The sequence below is a fragment of the Rana temporaria genome, chromosome 5 (genome assembly GCF_905171775.1).
Source record: "Rana temporaria chromosome 5, aRanTem1.1, whole genome shotgun sequence".
NCBI classification, from domain to species: domain Eukaryota; kingdom Metazoa; phylum Chordata; class Amphibia; order Anura; family Ranidae; genus Rana; species Rana temporaria.
In genome coordinates, this window is record NC_053493.1 from 420,526,491 (window position 1) to 420,542,980 (window position 16,490).

General features: G+C 46.9%; 1 protein-coding gene across 2 annotated transcripts in view; it reads left to right on the forward strand.

Moving 5' to 3' along the window:
• CNBD2 (cyclic nucleotide binding domain containing 2) overlaps positions 1 to 8,492 on the forward strand; it is a 105,025-nt gene extending 96,533 nt beyond the window's left edge. For both annotated transcript variants that reach the window (XM_040355229.1, XM_040355230.1), the window contains 2 exons: positions 1,015 to 1,219; positions 7,998 to 8,492. In XM_040355229.1, the coding sequence (XP_040211163.1) occupies positions 1,015 to 1,219; positions 7,998 to 8,138 (346 nt within the window). In that variant the 3' untranslated portion in view covers positions 8,139 to 8,492. The remainder of the gene's footprint in view (positions 1 to 1,014; positions 1,220 to 7,997) is intronic.
• The last annotated feature ends 7,998 nt before the right edge of the window (positions 8,493 to 16,490 follow it).

The following is a 16,490-nucleotide window of genomic DNA, read 5'->3' on the forward strand; positions in this document are numbered from 1 at the left end:
GTGCCGTAACCCAGGTATAAAAATGGCCTAGGTGCCGTAACCCAGGTATAAAAATGGCCTAGGTGCCGTAACCCAGGTATAACAATGGCCTAGGTGCTGTAACCCAGTTATAACAATGGCCTAGGTGCCGTAACCCAGGTATAAAAATGGCCTAGGTGCCGTAACCCAGGTATAAAAATGGCCTAGGTGCCGTAACCCAGGTATAAAAATGGCCTAGGTGCCGTAACCCAGGTATAACAATGGCCTAGGTGCCGTAACCCAGGTATAAAAATGGCCTAGGTGCCGTAACCCAGGTATAACAATGGCCTAGGTGCCGTAACCCAGTTATAACAATGGCCTAGGTGCCGTAACTCAGGTATAACATTGGCCTAGGTGCTGTAACCCAGTTATAACAATGGCCTAGGTGCCGTAACCCAGGTATAAAAATGGCCTAGGTGCCGTAACCCAGGTATAACAATGGCCTAGGTGCCGTAACCCAGTTATAACAATGGCCTAGGTGCCGTAACTCAGGTATAACATTGGCCTAGGTGCTGTAACCCAGTTATAACAATGGCCTAGGTGCCGTAACCCAGGTATAAAAATGGCCTAGGTGCTGTAACCCAGTTATAACAATGGCCTAGGTGCCGTAACTCAGGTATAACATTGGCCTAGGTGCTGTAACTCAGGTATAACATTGGCCTAGGTGCCATATTCCAGGTATAAATGGCTAAGGTGCTGTATCCCAGCAAAAACAATGACTGGGCTGGTGTATCCCAGAGATAGCAATGACCTAGGTGCCCTTTCCTGAGTATAACAATGGCCTAGGTGCCAAACTCTTTATATGGCAAACACTTTAGTTACAATATTATCTATGGGGGGCAGTAGACTTGTTCCAGTAGTCTCTATCCCCCCAGAGATCGGTCGTCTGGTCAAACGATTGTCATCTGGATTCTACTGTCACCTTACAATGAATGCACGTGGGCTCAGACACGATCATAGTCTAACAGTTTGCCTTCCTAACTTTGTCCATTGTAGCGACAATGACCTCTGTAGGATCTTCTTGGAGCAGAACCGATGGAAAGTCTTCAAGTCGGACCTGGTCCATCAACTGAGCTCCTTGCCGACAATCCACCGGAAACATCATCATCACCAAGAGCAGGGTGGAGCGGGGATCAAGGGGCAGAGTGCTGACAAGAGGGGGATCCTCCAACTGGGATCCAATAAAGCAAAGGCAGAGCAGGTCTGTATGGGGCCACCAGAAGGTCAAAATAGCTACACTGATGTTTATGGATTCTATAGATGTTATTGAACATTCGCCCAATCCGGTCATTTATTGTGAGTTTCTTACCTGCTTCTGTCTGCGGATCTCAAAATAGCCCCCCTACAATGCACTGGCTGATATCTTTAAAAATTAGGAAAAGTAAGACCCATCTAGGTGTACACAACCCATAATAAAGCTCCTTAAGACATTTCTGGGAAATCCTGCAATTTGTCTGTCAATCATAAGAAGGAGGTTGTCCCGGAGACAAACGACAGATTCCTGTTGTCATGGCTGCCGGGAGAAGAAATACCTGGCTGCATATTGGAAGGGCGATATTCTCATAGCTCAAATCTGAATCCCACAATGAATCCCCCAAAGAATCCCATGTGATAAGAGATGTGGCTCTCCAGTTTAACACAGCCAACATCTGTGTACTCTGGTGGAGCCAATATCAGTGTACTCTGGTGGAGCCATCATCTGCGTACTCTGATGGAGCCATCATCTGCGTACTCTGATGGAGCCATCATCTGCGTACTCTGGTGGAGCCAACACTTGTGTACTCTGGTGGAGCCATCATCTGTGTGCTCTGGTGGAGCCATCATCTGTGTACTCTGGTGGAGTCAACATCTGTGTACTCTGGTGGAGCCAACATCTGTGTACTCTGGTGGAGCCAACATCTGTGTACTCTGGTGGAGTCAACATCTGTGTACTCTGGTGGAGTCAACATCTGTGTACTCTGGTGGAGCCATCATCTGTGTACTCTGGTGGAGTCAACATCTGTGTACTCTGGTGGAGTCAACATCTGTGTACTCTGGTGGAGTCAACATCTGTGTACTCTGGTGGAGCCATCATCTGTGTACTCTGGTGGAGCCAACATCTGTGTACTCTGGTGGAGCCAACATCTGTGTACTCTGGTGGAGCCAACATCTGTGTACTCTGGTGGAGCCAACATCTGTGTACTCTGGTGGAGCCATCATCTGGGTACTCTGGTGGAGCCATCATCTGGGTACTCTGGTGGAGCCATCATCTGGGTACTCTGGTGGAGCCATCATCTGGGTACTCTGGTGGAGCCATCATCTGGGTACTCTGGTGGAGCCATCATCTGGGTACTCTGGTAGAGCCATCATCTGGGTACTCTGGTGGAGCCAACATCTGTGTACTCTGGTGAAGCCAACATCTGTGTACTCTGGTGGAGCCAACATCTGTGTACTCTGGTGGAGCCAACATCTGTGTACTCTGGTGGAGCCAACATCTGTGTACTCTGGTGGAGCCATCATCTGTGTACTCTGGTGGAGCCAACATGTGTGTACTCTGGTGGAGCCATCATCTGTGTACTCTGGTGGAGTCTTCATCTGTGTACTCTGGTGGAGACTTCATCTGTGTACTCTGGTGGAGCCATCATCTGTGTACTCTGGTGGAGCCATCATCTGTGTTTTTTGGTGGAGTCATCATCTGTGTACTCTGGTGGAGCCATCCTCTGTGTACTCTGGTGGAGCCATCATCTGTGTACTCTGGTGGAGTCTTCATCTGTGTACTCTGGTGGAGCCATCATCTGTGTACTCTGGTGGAGCCATCATCTGTGTACTCTGGTGGAGCCAACATCTGTGTACTCTGGTGGAGCCAACATCTGTGTACTCTGGTGGAGCCAACATCTATGTTTTTTGGTGGAGCCATCATCTGTGTACTCTGGTGGAGCCATCATCTGTGTACTCTGGTGGAGCCAACATCTGTGTACTCTGGTGGAGCCAACATCTGTGTACTCTGGTGGAGCCATCATCTGTGTACTCTGGTGGAGCCAACATCTGTGTACTCTGGTGGAGCCATCATCTGTGTACTCTGGTGGAGTCTTCATCTGTGTACTCTGGTGGAGCCATCATCTGTGTACTCTGGTGGAGCCATCATCTGTGTACTCTGGTGGAGCCATCATCTGTGTTTTTTGGTGGAGTCTCCATCTGTGTACTCTGGTGGAGCCATCATCTGTGTACTCTGGTGGAGCCATCATCTGTGTACTCTGGTGGAGCCATCATCTGTGTACTCTGGTGGAGCCAACATCTGTGTACTCTGGTGGAGCCAACATCTGTGTACTCTGGTGAGCCAACATCTGTGTTTTTTGGTGGAGCCATCATCTGTGTACTCTGGTGGAGCAATCATCTGTGTACTCTGGTGGAGCCATCATCTGTGTTTTTTGGTGGAGCCAACATCGGTGTACTCTGGTGGAGCCAACACTTGTGTACTCTGGTGGCGCCCTCATCTGTGTACTCTGGTGGAGCCTTCATCTGTGTACTCTGGTGGAGCCAACATGTGTGTACTCTGGTGGAGCCAACATGTGTGTACTCTGGTGGAGCCATCATGTGTGTACTCTGGTGGAGCCATCATGTGTGTACTCTGGTGGAGCCATCATGTGTGTACTCTGGTGGAGCCATCATGTGTGTACTCTGGTGGAGCCAACATCTGTGTACTCTGGTGGAGCCACCATCTGTGTACTCTGGTGGAGCCACCATCTGTGTACTCTGGTGGAGCCAACATCTGTGTACTCTGGTGGAGCCAACATCTGTGTACTCTGGTGGAGCCAACATCTGTGTACTCTGGTGGAGCCATCATCTGTGTTCTCTGGTGGAGCCATCATCTGTGTTCTCTGGTAGAGCCATCATCTGTGTTCTCTGGTGGAGCCATCATCTGTGTTCTCTGGTGGAGCCAACACCTGTGTGTACTCTGGTGGAGCCATCATCTGTGTACTCTGGTGGAGCCAACATCTGTGTTTTTTGGTGGGGCCATCATCTGTGTACTCTGGTGGAGCCATCATCTGTGTACTCTGGTGGAGCCATCATCTGTGTACTCTGGTGGAGCCAACATCTGTGTTTTTTGGTGGAGCCAACATCTGTGTACTCTGGTGGAGCCAACATCTGTGTACTCTGGTGGAGCCATCATCTGTGTACTCTGGTGGAGCCAACATGTGTGTACTCTGGTGGAGCCAACATGTGTGTACTCTGGTGGAGCCATCATCTGTGTACTCTGGTGGAGTCTTCATCTGTGTACTCTGGTGGAGACTTCATCTGTGTACTCTGGTGGAGCCATCATCTGTGTACTCTGGTGGAGCCATCATCTGTGTACTCTGGTGGAGCCAACATCTGTGTACTCTGGTGGAGCCAACATCTGTGTTTTTTGGTGGAGCCATCATCTGTGTACTCTGGTGGAGCCATCATCTGTGTACTCTGGTGGAGCCATCATCTGTGTTTTTTTGGTGGAGCCATCATCTGTGTTTTTTTGGTGGAGCCAACATCTGTGTACTCTGGTGGAGCCAACACTTGTGTACTCTGGTGGCGCCCTCATCTGTGTACTCTGGTGGAGCCTTCATCTGTGTACTCTGGTGGAGCCAACATGTGTGTACTCTGGTGGAGCCATCATGTGTGTACTCTGGTGGAGCCATCATGTGTGTACTCTGGTGGAGCCAACATCTGTGTACTCTGGTGGAGCCAACATCTGTGTACTCTGGTGGAGCCAACATCTGTGTACTCTGGTGGAGCCATCATCTGTGTACTCTGGTGGAGCCATCATCTGTGTACTCTGGTGGAGCCAACATCTGTGTTTTTTGGTGGGGCCATCATCTGTGTACTCTGGTGGAGCCATCATCTGTGTACTCTGGTGGAGCCATCATCTGTGTACTCTGGTGGAGCCATCATCTGTGTACTCTGGTGGAGCCAACATCTGTGTTTTTTGGTGGGGCCATCATCTGTGTACTCTGGTGGAGCCATCATCTGTGTACTCTGGTGGAGCCATCATCTGTGTACTCTGGTGGAGCCATCATCTGTGTACTCTGGTGGAGCCATCATCTGTGTACTCTGGTGGAGCCATCATCTGTGTACTCTGGTGGAGCCATCATCTGTGTACTCTGGTGGAGCCATCATCTGTGTACTCTGGTGGAGCCATCATCTGTGTACTCTGGTGGAGCCATCATCTGTGTACTCTGGTGGAGCCATCATCTGTGTACTCTGGTGGAGCCATCATCTGTGTACTCTGGTGGAGCCAACATCTGTGTACCCTGGTGGAGCCAACATCTGTGTACCCTGGTGGAGCCAACATCTGTGTACCCTGGTGGAGCCAACATCTGTGTACCCTGGTGGAGCCAACATCTGTGTACCCTGGTGGAGCCAACATCTGTGTACCCTGGTGGAGCCAACATCTGTGTACCCTGGTGGAGCCAACATCTGTGTACCCTGGTGGAGCCAACATCTGTGTACCCTGGTGGAGCCAACATCTGTGTACCCTGGTGGAGTGTGTACCCTAGTGGAGCCATCATCTGTGTTCTCTGGTGGAGCCAACACCTGTGTGTACTCTGGTGGAGCCATCATCGGTGTTCTCTGGTGGAGCCAACACCTGTGTGTACTCTGGTGGAGCCAACACTTATGTACACTGTTGAAGCCATTATCAGTGTGCTGTGGTGGTGCCAATACCTGTGTGATACCTAAGTGGCTTGGGGACCAAAACATGGAAATTTTGGGTCCATGGCCAGGAAACTCTCCAGACCTTAATCCCATTGAGAACTTGGTCCACCCGAAATTTTGTTTTTTAAAAGCCAGCAGCTACAAATACTGCAGCTTCTGACTTTTAATAAATGGACACTTACCTGTCCAGCGCGTCCGCGATGTCGTCAGCCGAGGCCGAGCAATCGCTCGTCTCTCGGCTGCCCCCGCCGCCATCCTCGGTGAGGGAATCAGGAAGTGAAGCGTTGAGGCTTCACTGCCCGATTCCCTACTGCGCATGCGTGAGCCCTCACTGGTCCTCACTGTTTCCCAGAAAACAGTGCGGGGGGGGGGTGACACGAAGGGTTAAGGAGATATTTCTTGCACCTACAGGTAAGCCTTAATCTAGGTTTACCTGTAGGTGCAAGATGTGTAGTTGGGTTTACAACCACTTTAACATTTCAGCAGTCAACAAGTGAGACCCACTGACAGCTCAAGGAACCGAGCCTGAAAGTATCGGTTTAAAGGGGTTGTAAAAGAAAAACATTTTTTCCCTTAATATCTTCCTTTACCTTAGTGCAGTCTTCCTTCACTTACCTCATTATTTCCATGTTGCTTTTAAATGTCCTTGTTTCTTCTGAGAAATCCTCACTTCCTGTTCTTCTGTCTGTTTCTACACACAGTAATGCAAGGCTTTCTCCCTGGTGTGGAGAAAGCATCTTGAGGGGGGAGGGGGTGAGCAGGAGTGTCAGGACGCCCAGTAACACACACAGCTCCTTTCTCTATCTGTAAAGTAGAGAGTGTCCTGACTTGCCTGCTCGCCCCCTCAAGAGGCTTTCTCCACACCAGGGAGAAAGCCTCGCATTACGGTGTGGATTTACAGACAGAAGAACAGGAAGTGAGGATTTCTCAGAAGAAATAAGGACATTTAAAAGCAAAATGGAAGGATGATGTAAGTGAAGTAGGACAGCACTAAGGTAAAGGATTCTTTCTATTTCTTCATCTGCAGATCAAAGGGATGAGCAAATGTTCCTTGAATGAATGAGTGACTTGTATAGCGCTATACATGCGAACTGAATCGCCTCTAGGCGCTTTTTGAAGCCAGTGTCTTCCTATCTGGCACGGTCATTTACCCCGTAGGATCTCAACGCGATTGGGACAACTATATGTACCATAGGCGTGCGCCAGGTGTGCCTGGGCACACCCTAATGACCTTGTATGCTGCAGATGCCACCCTGTTTAGACCCGTGATATTTCACCAAAGCCCCCTAATGGGGCTCCTAACTTTTTTTTATGGAAAAAAAAAAAAAACGAATTACTAAAATAAAATCGTAAATAATAAAATTGTAAATAATAATAAAGAAAAAAAAAATTAGATGCCCCACTGTTTAGACTCATGATATTTCACCAAAGCCCCCTAAGGGGGGTCCTAATTTTTTGGGGGGGAAAAACAAATTACTAAAATAAAATTTTAAATAATAAAATTGTAAATAATAAAAAAAATAAAAAATAAAAATTGTAAAAAAAAAAAAAAAAATTTAGATGCCCCACTGTTTAGACTTATGATATTTCACCAAAGCCCCCTAATGGGGTCCTATTTTTTTGGGGGGGGGGACAAATTACTAAAATAAAATTGTAAATAATAAAATTGTAAATAATAAAAACAAAAAAAAAATCGTAAAAAAAAAAAATTAGATGCCCCACTGTTTAAACTCATGATATTTCACCAACGCCCCCTAATGGGGGTCCTAATTTTTTTTTAAAAAAAAACGAATTACTAAAATAAAATTGTAAATAATAATAATAAAGAAATATTAAAATTGTAAAAAAAAAAAAATTAGATTCCCCACTCTTAGACTCATGATATTCCAGCAAAGCACCCTAATGGGGCTCCTAGAAAAATTGGAAAAAAAAGAATAAAATTTAAATGATAATAAAAAAACTTTGGAAAATAAATAAATAAATGTAATTGTAAAAAATAATAAAAAATAAAGTGGTAAAAATAAAAAACTACTGACACTGTCCTCTGCCCCACTGACACCAAACTCTACCCTGCTGACATCGTCCACTGCTCTACTGGCAGTATATACTGTATACACATACTAGTATCGCGGTGCAACCCTACTTGTAATTATAATTCATTATCCCATAGTAACATCTGACAAAAAAATCTATAAACACCAAAGCAGCAGACTTTGTGAAAATTAATATTTGTGTCATTCTCAAAACTTTTGGCAATGGGTGTGTATAATATATATATATATATACAATAAAATAATCAATTTTCCATCTCCTAGTTCTGGACAACACCAGCAAAGAACAAAGCCTCTGAAAACGGCAAAAAAAGAACGGAAGATTCATCAGCCGAACAAACCGCCATCCGTCTCATCCACGCCATCGATCTCCCCAAACTGTGCGGAAAGCGCATCATGTGGTGACCACCCCCCGAGCGACAGTGATCGGCTCCTCCTACTTGGGTGTACACAAGTAGGAGGAGCCTGTTTTATACAGATCAGCAATAGAAATTAATTTTGATTGGTTCCTCTCCGCCCCCCTTAATTCTCCAAATTAAAACTCAAGGAATTTGTCAAAGTGAGGTGCATAAAAAGAGGTGAAATGTAAAAAAATACTCAATTAACACTACACTTAAAGGGTATAATAAAGGTCCGAGTATTATTTTATTTTATTATTGTTTTAATTGGGGAAAAACAGCTTTAATTACCCCCTCCCCCACCACACACAGTACCAGGACAGGGTCCATCCAGTGCCCAGGGCAAGGATCCAGGATTGCTGCCCACTAGACATGTGCAATTCGTTTTTTTAACTAATTTTGACAAATTCGTTAATTTAGAAAGTTCCGAAGTATCGAATTTTTGAATGTTTGAATTTCAAATTTCCGAATTTTCTAATTTTCCCAAATGTCGAATTTCCAAATTTTCAAAATTTCGGAAATTCGGAAAATTGAAAATTCGAAATTTCGGAATATTTCAATTTCTGAAATTTGTAAATTCCAAAATTCTAAATTCGAAAATTCTAAATTAAAAAATCTGAGATGAGAAAATCAGAGATTTGAAAATTCAGAATTTCAAAATTCAAAATTTGAAAAATCGGAAATTCGAATATTCAGAATTCGAAAATTATGAAATTCAAAAATCTGAAAATTGGGATTTTTGAATTTCGGAAATTCAGAATTTTCGAATGTCCATAATTCCAAATTTCCGAATTCCTGAAAAATGCAAAAAACGACTATAATGAGAAAAAACAAATTTTTCGGCAGTGCACATGGCAAGGATCCAGGCTTGCTGTCCACTATTCACAATTTTCAATTGCAATTCGTTTAGTTCCCAAATTCGTTTTTTAAACTAATTTTGACAAATTCGTTCATTTCGAAAGTTCCGAATTATGGAATTTTTGAATGTTGGAATTTCAAATTTCCGAATTTTCAAATTTCCCAAATGTCGAATTTCCAAATTTTCGAATTTCAGAATTTTCGAAATTCGAAATTTCGGAAATTGAAATTTCGGAATATTTCAATTTCGGAAATTTGTAAATTCCAAAATTCTAAATTCAAAGATTCTAAATTCAAAAATCTGAGATTAGAAAATCAGAGATTAGGAAATTCAGAATTCCAAAATTATGAAATTCAAAAATCTGAAAATTGGGATTTTTGAATGTCCGTAATTCCAAATTTGAAAATTCGAAATTTTTGAATATTTCAATTTCGGAAATTTGTAAATTCCAAAATTCGAAATTCCCAAATCTGAATTTTCGACATTCCGAAATTTGAACATTCCAAAATTCGGAAATTCGAAAATTCAGAATTCGAAAATTGAGAAATTCGAAAATAGGAGATTTTTGAATTTACGAAATTCAGAATTTTTTGAATTTCTGTAATTCCAAATTTCCGAAAAATGCAAAAAAACGAATATAAAGAAAACTAACAAATTTTTCGGCAGTGCGCATGTCTAGTGTTAATACATGCTGTAGAATGCATCTATTCTTTGCCCCCCTTGCTTCACTGCACCCGGGGGCAGCTGCCCCTCCTGCCCCCCCCCCCCCATGACATTATTGTATAACTGGTAAAGAAATCATTGTAGGCATGTGGTGAGGGACAGAGGGCCGAGGGATAGGTGGGGAGAGGGGCAGGAATTGGTGGAGTTTTGTAGTCCAGCAGACAGAGCTGACTACAGAAAGTTAGGAGCTCACTGGTTTGATTTCTGGGACTTTTTTTTTCATACAAATTTTAATCAAACAATAAAAATAAAGTAGCTATAAACCATGACTGGGTGACATTTACTTCGCACTGTGTATCATAAATGTCATTTTTTATTTGTTTTCAATAAAATTCAGTTTTCACCTTTTCCCTCTATTTTTTACCCTCTAATGCTAATCTAATATATACAGCCTCATCCAACCCCTTCCTCTCCACACATACGTTGCGCCTCATTGTTCTGGCTTTTTGCTGATAGTGTCTACCATGGGCGTCCGCTGAAATTTTTTCAGGGAGGGGCGCCTCGGCTGCGGCGATACACAGTCGCAGCTAAAACGATGGTAAAGCACCACTTTACCGATGACACGGCCAGCACAGATGGACCCCACCTTCAGCATAGAGCCCCCCCCCCTTCAGCACAGACCCTCTCCATTCAGCACAGATCTACCACCCTTCAGCACAGACCCCCCATTCCACACAGACCCCTCCATTCAGCACAGATGGACCCCCCTTCAGCACAGACCACTCCATTCAGCACAGACCCCTCCATTCAGCACAGATGGACCCCCCTTTAGCACAGACCACTCCATTCAGCACAGATGGACCCCCCTTCAGCACAGACCACTCTATTTAGCACAGACTGACCCCCTTTAAGCACAGACACCCCCCATTCCACACAGACCCCTCCATTCAGCACAGACCCCCCTTCAGCACAGATGGACCCCCCTTCAGCACAGACCCTCCATTCTGCACAGACCCCTCCATTCAGCACAGATGGACCCCCCTTCAGCACAGACCCCCCATTCTGCACAGACCCCTCTATTCAGCACAGATGGACCCCCCTTCAGCACAGACCCCAATATTCAGCACAGATGCACCCCCCTTCAGCACAGACCACTCCATTCAGCACAGGCCCCCCAATTCCGCACAGACCCCTCCATTCAGCACAGATGGACCCCCTTTAAGCACAGACCCACCTTCAGCACAGACCGACCCCCTTTAAGCACAGACCCCCCTTCAGCACAAATGGACCACCTTTAAGCACAGACCCACCTTCGGCACAGATGGACCCCTCATTCAGCACAAACCCCCATCCCAATCAGCCATCAGCGCAGCACAGGCACAGCAGGTTCCCTCCCCCTGTGTACACATAAACACTGGAGGGGAGGCAGCTTCACTCTGCTCGCTGTGCCTGTGTGACATCCAACCCGGGACCGCTCAGACAGCCCGTGGCCGCAAAACTTTTCAACACCTTCTCGATTTTTCCAGGGGGAGGGGTCAATTGCCCCGCCTTGCCCTACGGAGCGGACGCCCATGGTGTCTACAATATATGTGTGTTGGTAGGACAGCTTGTAACCATGCAGGAATATAATTGGGAGGCGGGGGAAAGAGCGTTGTCACCCTATAACAGGAAGTGCCTGGACAGGAACCTTCATGGCAGGATCACTAGGGATTACTTTAATGAAAGGTGCAGACTGAAAAACTATTTTTTTTTCCAATACATTTACAGTTCAGACATTTTACAAGAAATAATTTTTATACTTAATGTACAAATTTTTTTCTTAACCGCCTGCCGACCAGCGCACAACGCTGTACGTCGGCACAATGGCACGGCTGCGCAAATGGGCATACAGGTACGTCCTCTTTAACTCGCGGCTTGGTGGGCACGCGCGCCGCGTACTCCATGACCGTGCCTGCGGGTCCCGCAATCGGGTCACGGAGCTGCAGAACGGGGAGATGCCTTTGTAAACTCGGCGTTTCCCTATTCTCCCTAGTGAGAGGACACCGCTCTTCTGCTGCCTTTAATCGGGAGCAGTGATCAGTGTCATGTTACAGTAAGCCCTGCCCCCCCACACAGTTAGAATCACCCCCTAGGACACACTTAACCCCTTCCTCGCCCCCTAGTGGTTAACCCATTCACTGCCGGTGTCATTTATACAGTAATCAGTGCATTTTTATAGCACTGATCGCTGTATAAATGACAATGGTCCCAAAATAGCGCCAAAAGCATCCGGTGTGTCCGCCGCAATATCGCAGTCGCAATAAAAATCGCTGAACGGCGTCATTACTAATACAAATAAAAAAAATGGCATAAAACTATCCCCTATTTTGTAGACACTATAACTTTTGCGCAAACCAATCAATAAACGCTTATTGCGATTTTTTTTTTTTTACGAAAAATAGGTAGAATACGTATCGTCTTAAACTGAGAAAGAAAAACTTTTTTTATATATTTTTGGGGGATATTTATTATAGAAAAAAGTAAAAAATATTGCATTTTTTTCCAAAATTGTCGCTCTATTTTTGTTTATAGCGCAACAAATAAAAACCGCAGAGGCGATAAAATACCACCAAAAGAAAGCTCTATTTGTGGGGAAAAAAGGACGCCAATTTTGTTTGGGAGCCACGTTGCACGACCGCGCAATAGTCAGTTAAAGCGATGCAGTGCCGAATCGCAAAAAGTGGCCCGGTCCTTTCGCTGCAAAATGGTTCCGGAGCTGAAGTGGTTAACTGCTTACCGACCGCCGCCTGTACATATACGTCGGCAGTTTGGCACGTCTGCGCAAAGTAACGTACCTTCTGCGAGCTCTGTGACCATGCCCGCGGGACCCAGCGTCCCGCGATCGTGTCACGGAGCTGCAGAAGGGGGGGGGGGGGAGAGATGCCTGTGTAAACAAGGCAACCTCCCTGTTCTGCCTAGTGACAGGACACTGATCGTCTGTTCCCTGTCATCAGAAACAGTGATCACTGTCATGTCAGAGTAAGCCCTGCCCCCACACTATTAGAGTTGGCAGGGGAGGGGTTAACACTAGGGGGCAATTAAGGGGTTAAGTGTGTCCTGGGGAGTGATTCTAACTGTGGGGGGGGGGCTACTGACATGACACTGATCACTACTCCTGATCACAGGGAACAGTGGATCACTGTGCGGTCACTAGGCAGACCACGGAAATGCCTCGTTTAACCGCTTCAGCCCCGGACCATTATGCAGGTAAAGGACCAGGCCCATTTTTGCGATTCGGCGCTGCGTCGCTTTAACTGACAATTGCGCGGTCGTGCGACGTGGCACCCAAACAAAATTGGCGTCCATTTGTCCCCAGAAATAGAGCTTTCTTTTGGTGGTATTTGATCACCTCTGCGGTTTTTATTTTTTGCGCTATAAACAAAAATAGAGCGACAATTTAAAAAAAAAAAAAAAGCAATATTTTTTTACTATAATAAATATCCCCAAATATATATATATATATATAAAAAAATGTTTTTTTTTCCCTCAGTTTAGTCTGATACGTATTCTTCTACATATTTTAATAAAAAAAAAAAAAAAAAAAAAAAAAAAAATCGCAATAAGCGTTTATCGATTGGTTTGCGCAAAAAGTTATAGCGCCTACAAAATAGGGGATAGAAGATTCATGGCATTTATTATTATTTTTTTTTACTAGCAATGGCGGCGATCTGTGATTTTTATCGTGACTGCGACATTATGGCGGACACATCGGGCGCTATTTTGGGACCATTATTTATACAGCGACCAGTGCTATAAAAATGCACTGATTACTGTGTAAATGACACTGCCGGGGAAGAGGTTAATCAATGGGTTAAGTGTGTCCTAGGGAGTGATTCTAACTGTGGGGGGGGGGGGTGTACTACCAGTGACATGACAGGGAGCAGTAAATCCCTGTCATGTCAGTAGTTAGAACAGGGAAATGCCTTGTTTACATAGGCATCTCCCCGTTCTGCCGCTCCGTGTCACGATCGCAGGCCGCCGGTGAACATAGAGTTCGCATAACCCGCAGGGGGGGGGGCATGAGCGCCCCGCAAGGTGGCAAATTCAAAGGGACGTACAGTGAAACCTCGCATAATCCGTTCCAGAAGAACGCTCGCAATCCAAAGTACTTGCATATCAAAGCGAGTTTCCCCATTGAAGTCAATGGAAACGGAAATATTTCATTCCGCATTGACTTCAATGGGATGCAATACCGCATGTGGCCAGAGGCGGGCGGGGGCGCCGGAGAGCCTTGGAAAAGGCCAGAGGACACTTCGGCTGACCTCGGCAAACCTCAGAAAGACTTCCTACCCAAGATTTGCCGCGGGTCAGCCGTGCTTGTCCTCTGGCTTTTCCGTGCATTTCCAATCGGTGCCGATCGTTGTGATCGGCGACGTTCGGCTCCGGAACCCCCCCCCCCCACGCCAAAAGCGATATTGCACACCGATTTGGCCTGAACCGTGCTCGTTTTGCGAGACAACACTCGCAAACCGAGTCGCAATTTTTTTTAAATACACAGCGCTCGCATTGCGAAACGCTCGTTAACGGCGTTACTCGAAGGCAAAGGTTCTACTGTACCTGTACACACATTTGCTGCCTGTGCAATCCTGCCGACGTATATGTGTGTGCGACGGTCAACAAATGGTTAACCTGTGAAACATGGCACATTAGAGTGTAAAAAAAAAAAAAAAAAAAAAAACTCATCCTGGGCTCCAACCAGGCCACACCTCACCATGTTTCACCCCTGACGAAACGCGTTGGTGGGAGCGGCCTGGTAGGAACCAGGGCTGAAGCAGTTTGTTTTTTTTTACTCTCTATAGGGGTAGATTCAGTAACATTTGCGCATTTTTTACATAGGCGCAGGGCATCGTTTTTGCGCTACCCTCGATTCACGGAGCAGTAGCTCCGTAAATTGCGTGGGCGCTCTGGCAAAATGCACGGCGCAAGCACGCGCAATTTAAATGATCCCGTAGGGGGCTGGAATGATTTAAATTAGGCGCGTTCCCGCGCCGAGCGTAGTGCGCATGCTCCGTCTGGAAACTTTCCGGACGTGCATTGCGGCAAATGACGTCGCAAGGACGTCATTTGCTTCAAAGTGAACGTGAATGGCGTCCAGCGCCATTCACGATTCACTTACGCAAACGACGTGAAATTTTAATTTTGCGCTGCGGGAACGACGGGTATACGTAACATTGGCTGCCCCTGCTATTAGCAGGAGCAGCCTTACGCTAAAGACGCCGTACGCAAACGACGTAAACTGCGAACGCAGGGCTCGCACAACATTGTGAATCGGCGTTAGTATGCAATTTGCATACTATACGCTGAGCACAACGGGAACGCCCCCTAGCGGCCAACGTAAGAATGCAGCCTAAAATCTGCGTGGCATAAGAGCCTTATGCCACGCAGATTTTAGGCTGCAGTCGGCGTTACGATGTTCCTGAATCAGGAGCATTCGTAACGCCGGGGCAAGTAAGCAATTGCGCTGTGTAACTATGGTTACACAGGCGCAATTGCTTCTTGAATCTGGGCCAGGGTCTTGTAGTGATGTGCGGCTCATGGAACCTTTTTTTCCCTCCCAGCAGATGAATTATAGAAGAAGAGGACCTGTCTGGAGCCTCGAGCCGCACCCACAATTCTGGTATTGATTCACATTTAATGGTTGAAGTTTCACCCAAACTTGATAGTTCAGTGATAGGCGGAGTCCAGTGGTCTGGGTTCCCCAATGGCTTTTTATCTCTCGTTAGTACTCCAATCGTAAGAGATCGATGGTGGGAACCCCTCATAATGGGCGCAGCTGGCGTACAGACCAGGGAACTCAGCACAGGGATGGTGGGAACCCCTCATAATGGGGCACAGCGGGTGTACAGACCCGGGAACTCAGCACAGGGATGGTGGGAACCCCTCATAATGGGGCACAGCGGGTGTACAGACCCGGGAACTCAGCACAGGGATGGTGGGAACCCCTCATAATGGGCACAGCGGGTGTACAGACCCCGGAACTCAGCACAGGGATGGCGGGAACCCCTCATAATGGGGCACAGCGGGTGTACAGACCCGGGAACTCAGCACAGGGATGGTGGGAACCCCTCATAATGGGCACAGCAGGTGTACAGACCCAGGAACTCAGCACAGGGATGGTGGGAACCCCTCATAATGGGCACAGCGGGTGTACAGACCCCGGAACTCAGCACAGGGATGGCGGGAACCCCTCATAATGGGGCACAGCGGGTGTACAGACCCGGGAACTCAGCACAGGGATGGTGGGAACCCCTCATAATGGGCACAGCAGGTGTACAGACCCAGGAACTCAGCACAGGGATGGTGGGAACCCCTCATAATGGGCACAGCGGGTGTACAGACCCCGGAACTCAGCACAGGGATGGCGGGAACCCCTCATAATGGGGCACAGCGGGTGTACAGACCCGGGAACTCAGCACAGGGATGGTGGGAACCCCTCATAATGGGCACAGCGGGTGTACAGACCCGGGAACTCAGCACAGGGATGGTGGGAACCCCTCATAATGGGCACAGCGGGTGTACAGACCCGGGAACTCAGCACAGGGATGGTGGGAACCCCTCATAATGGGCACAGCGGGTGTACAGACCCGGGAACTCAGCACAGGGATGGTGGGAACCCCTCATAATGGGGCACAGCGGGTGTACAGACCCGGGAACTCAGCACAGGGATGGTGGGAACCCCTCATAATGGGGCACAGCGGGTGTACAGACCCGGGAACTCAGCACAGGGATGGTGGGAACCCCTCATAATGGGCACAGCGGGTGTAGAGACCCGGGAACTCAGCACAGGGATGGTGGGAA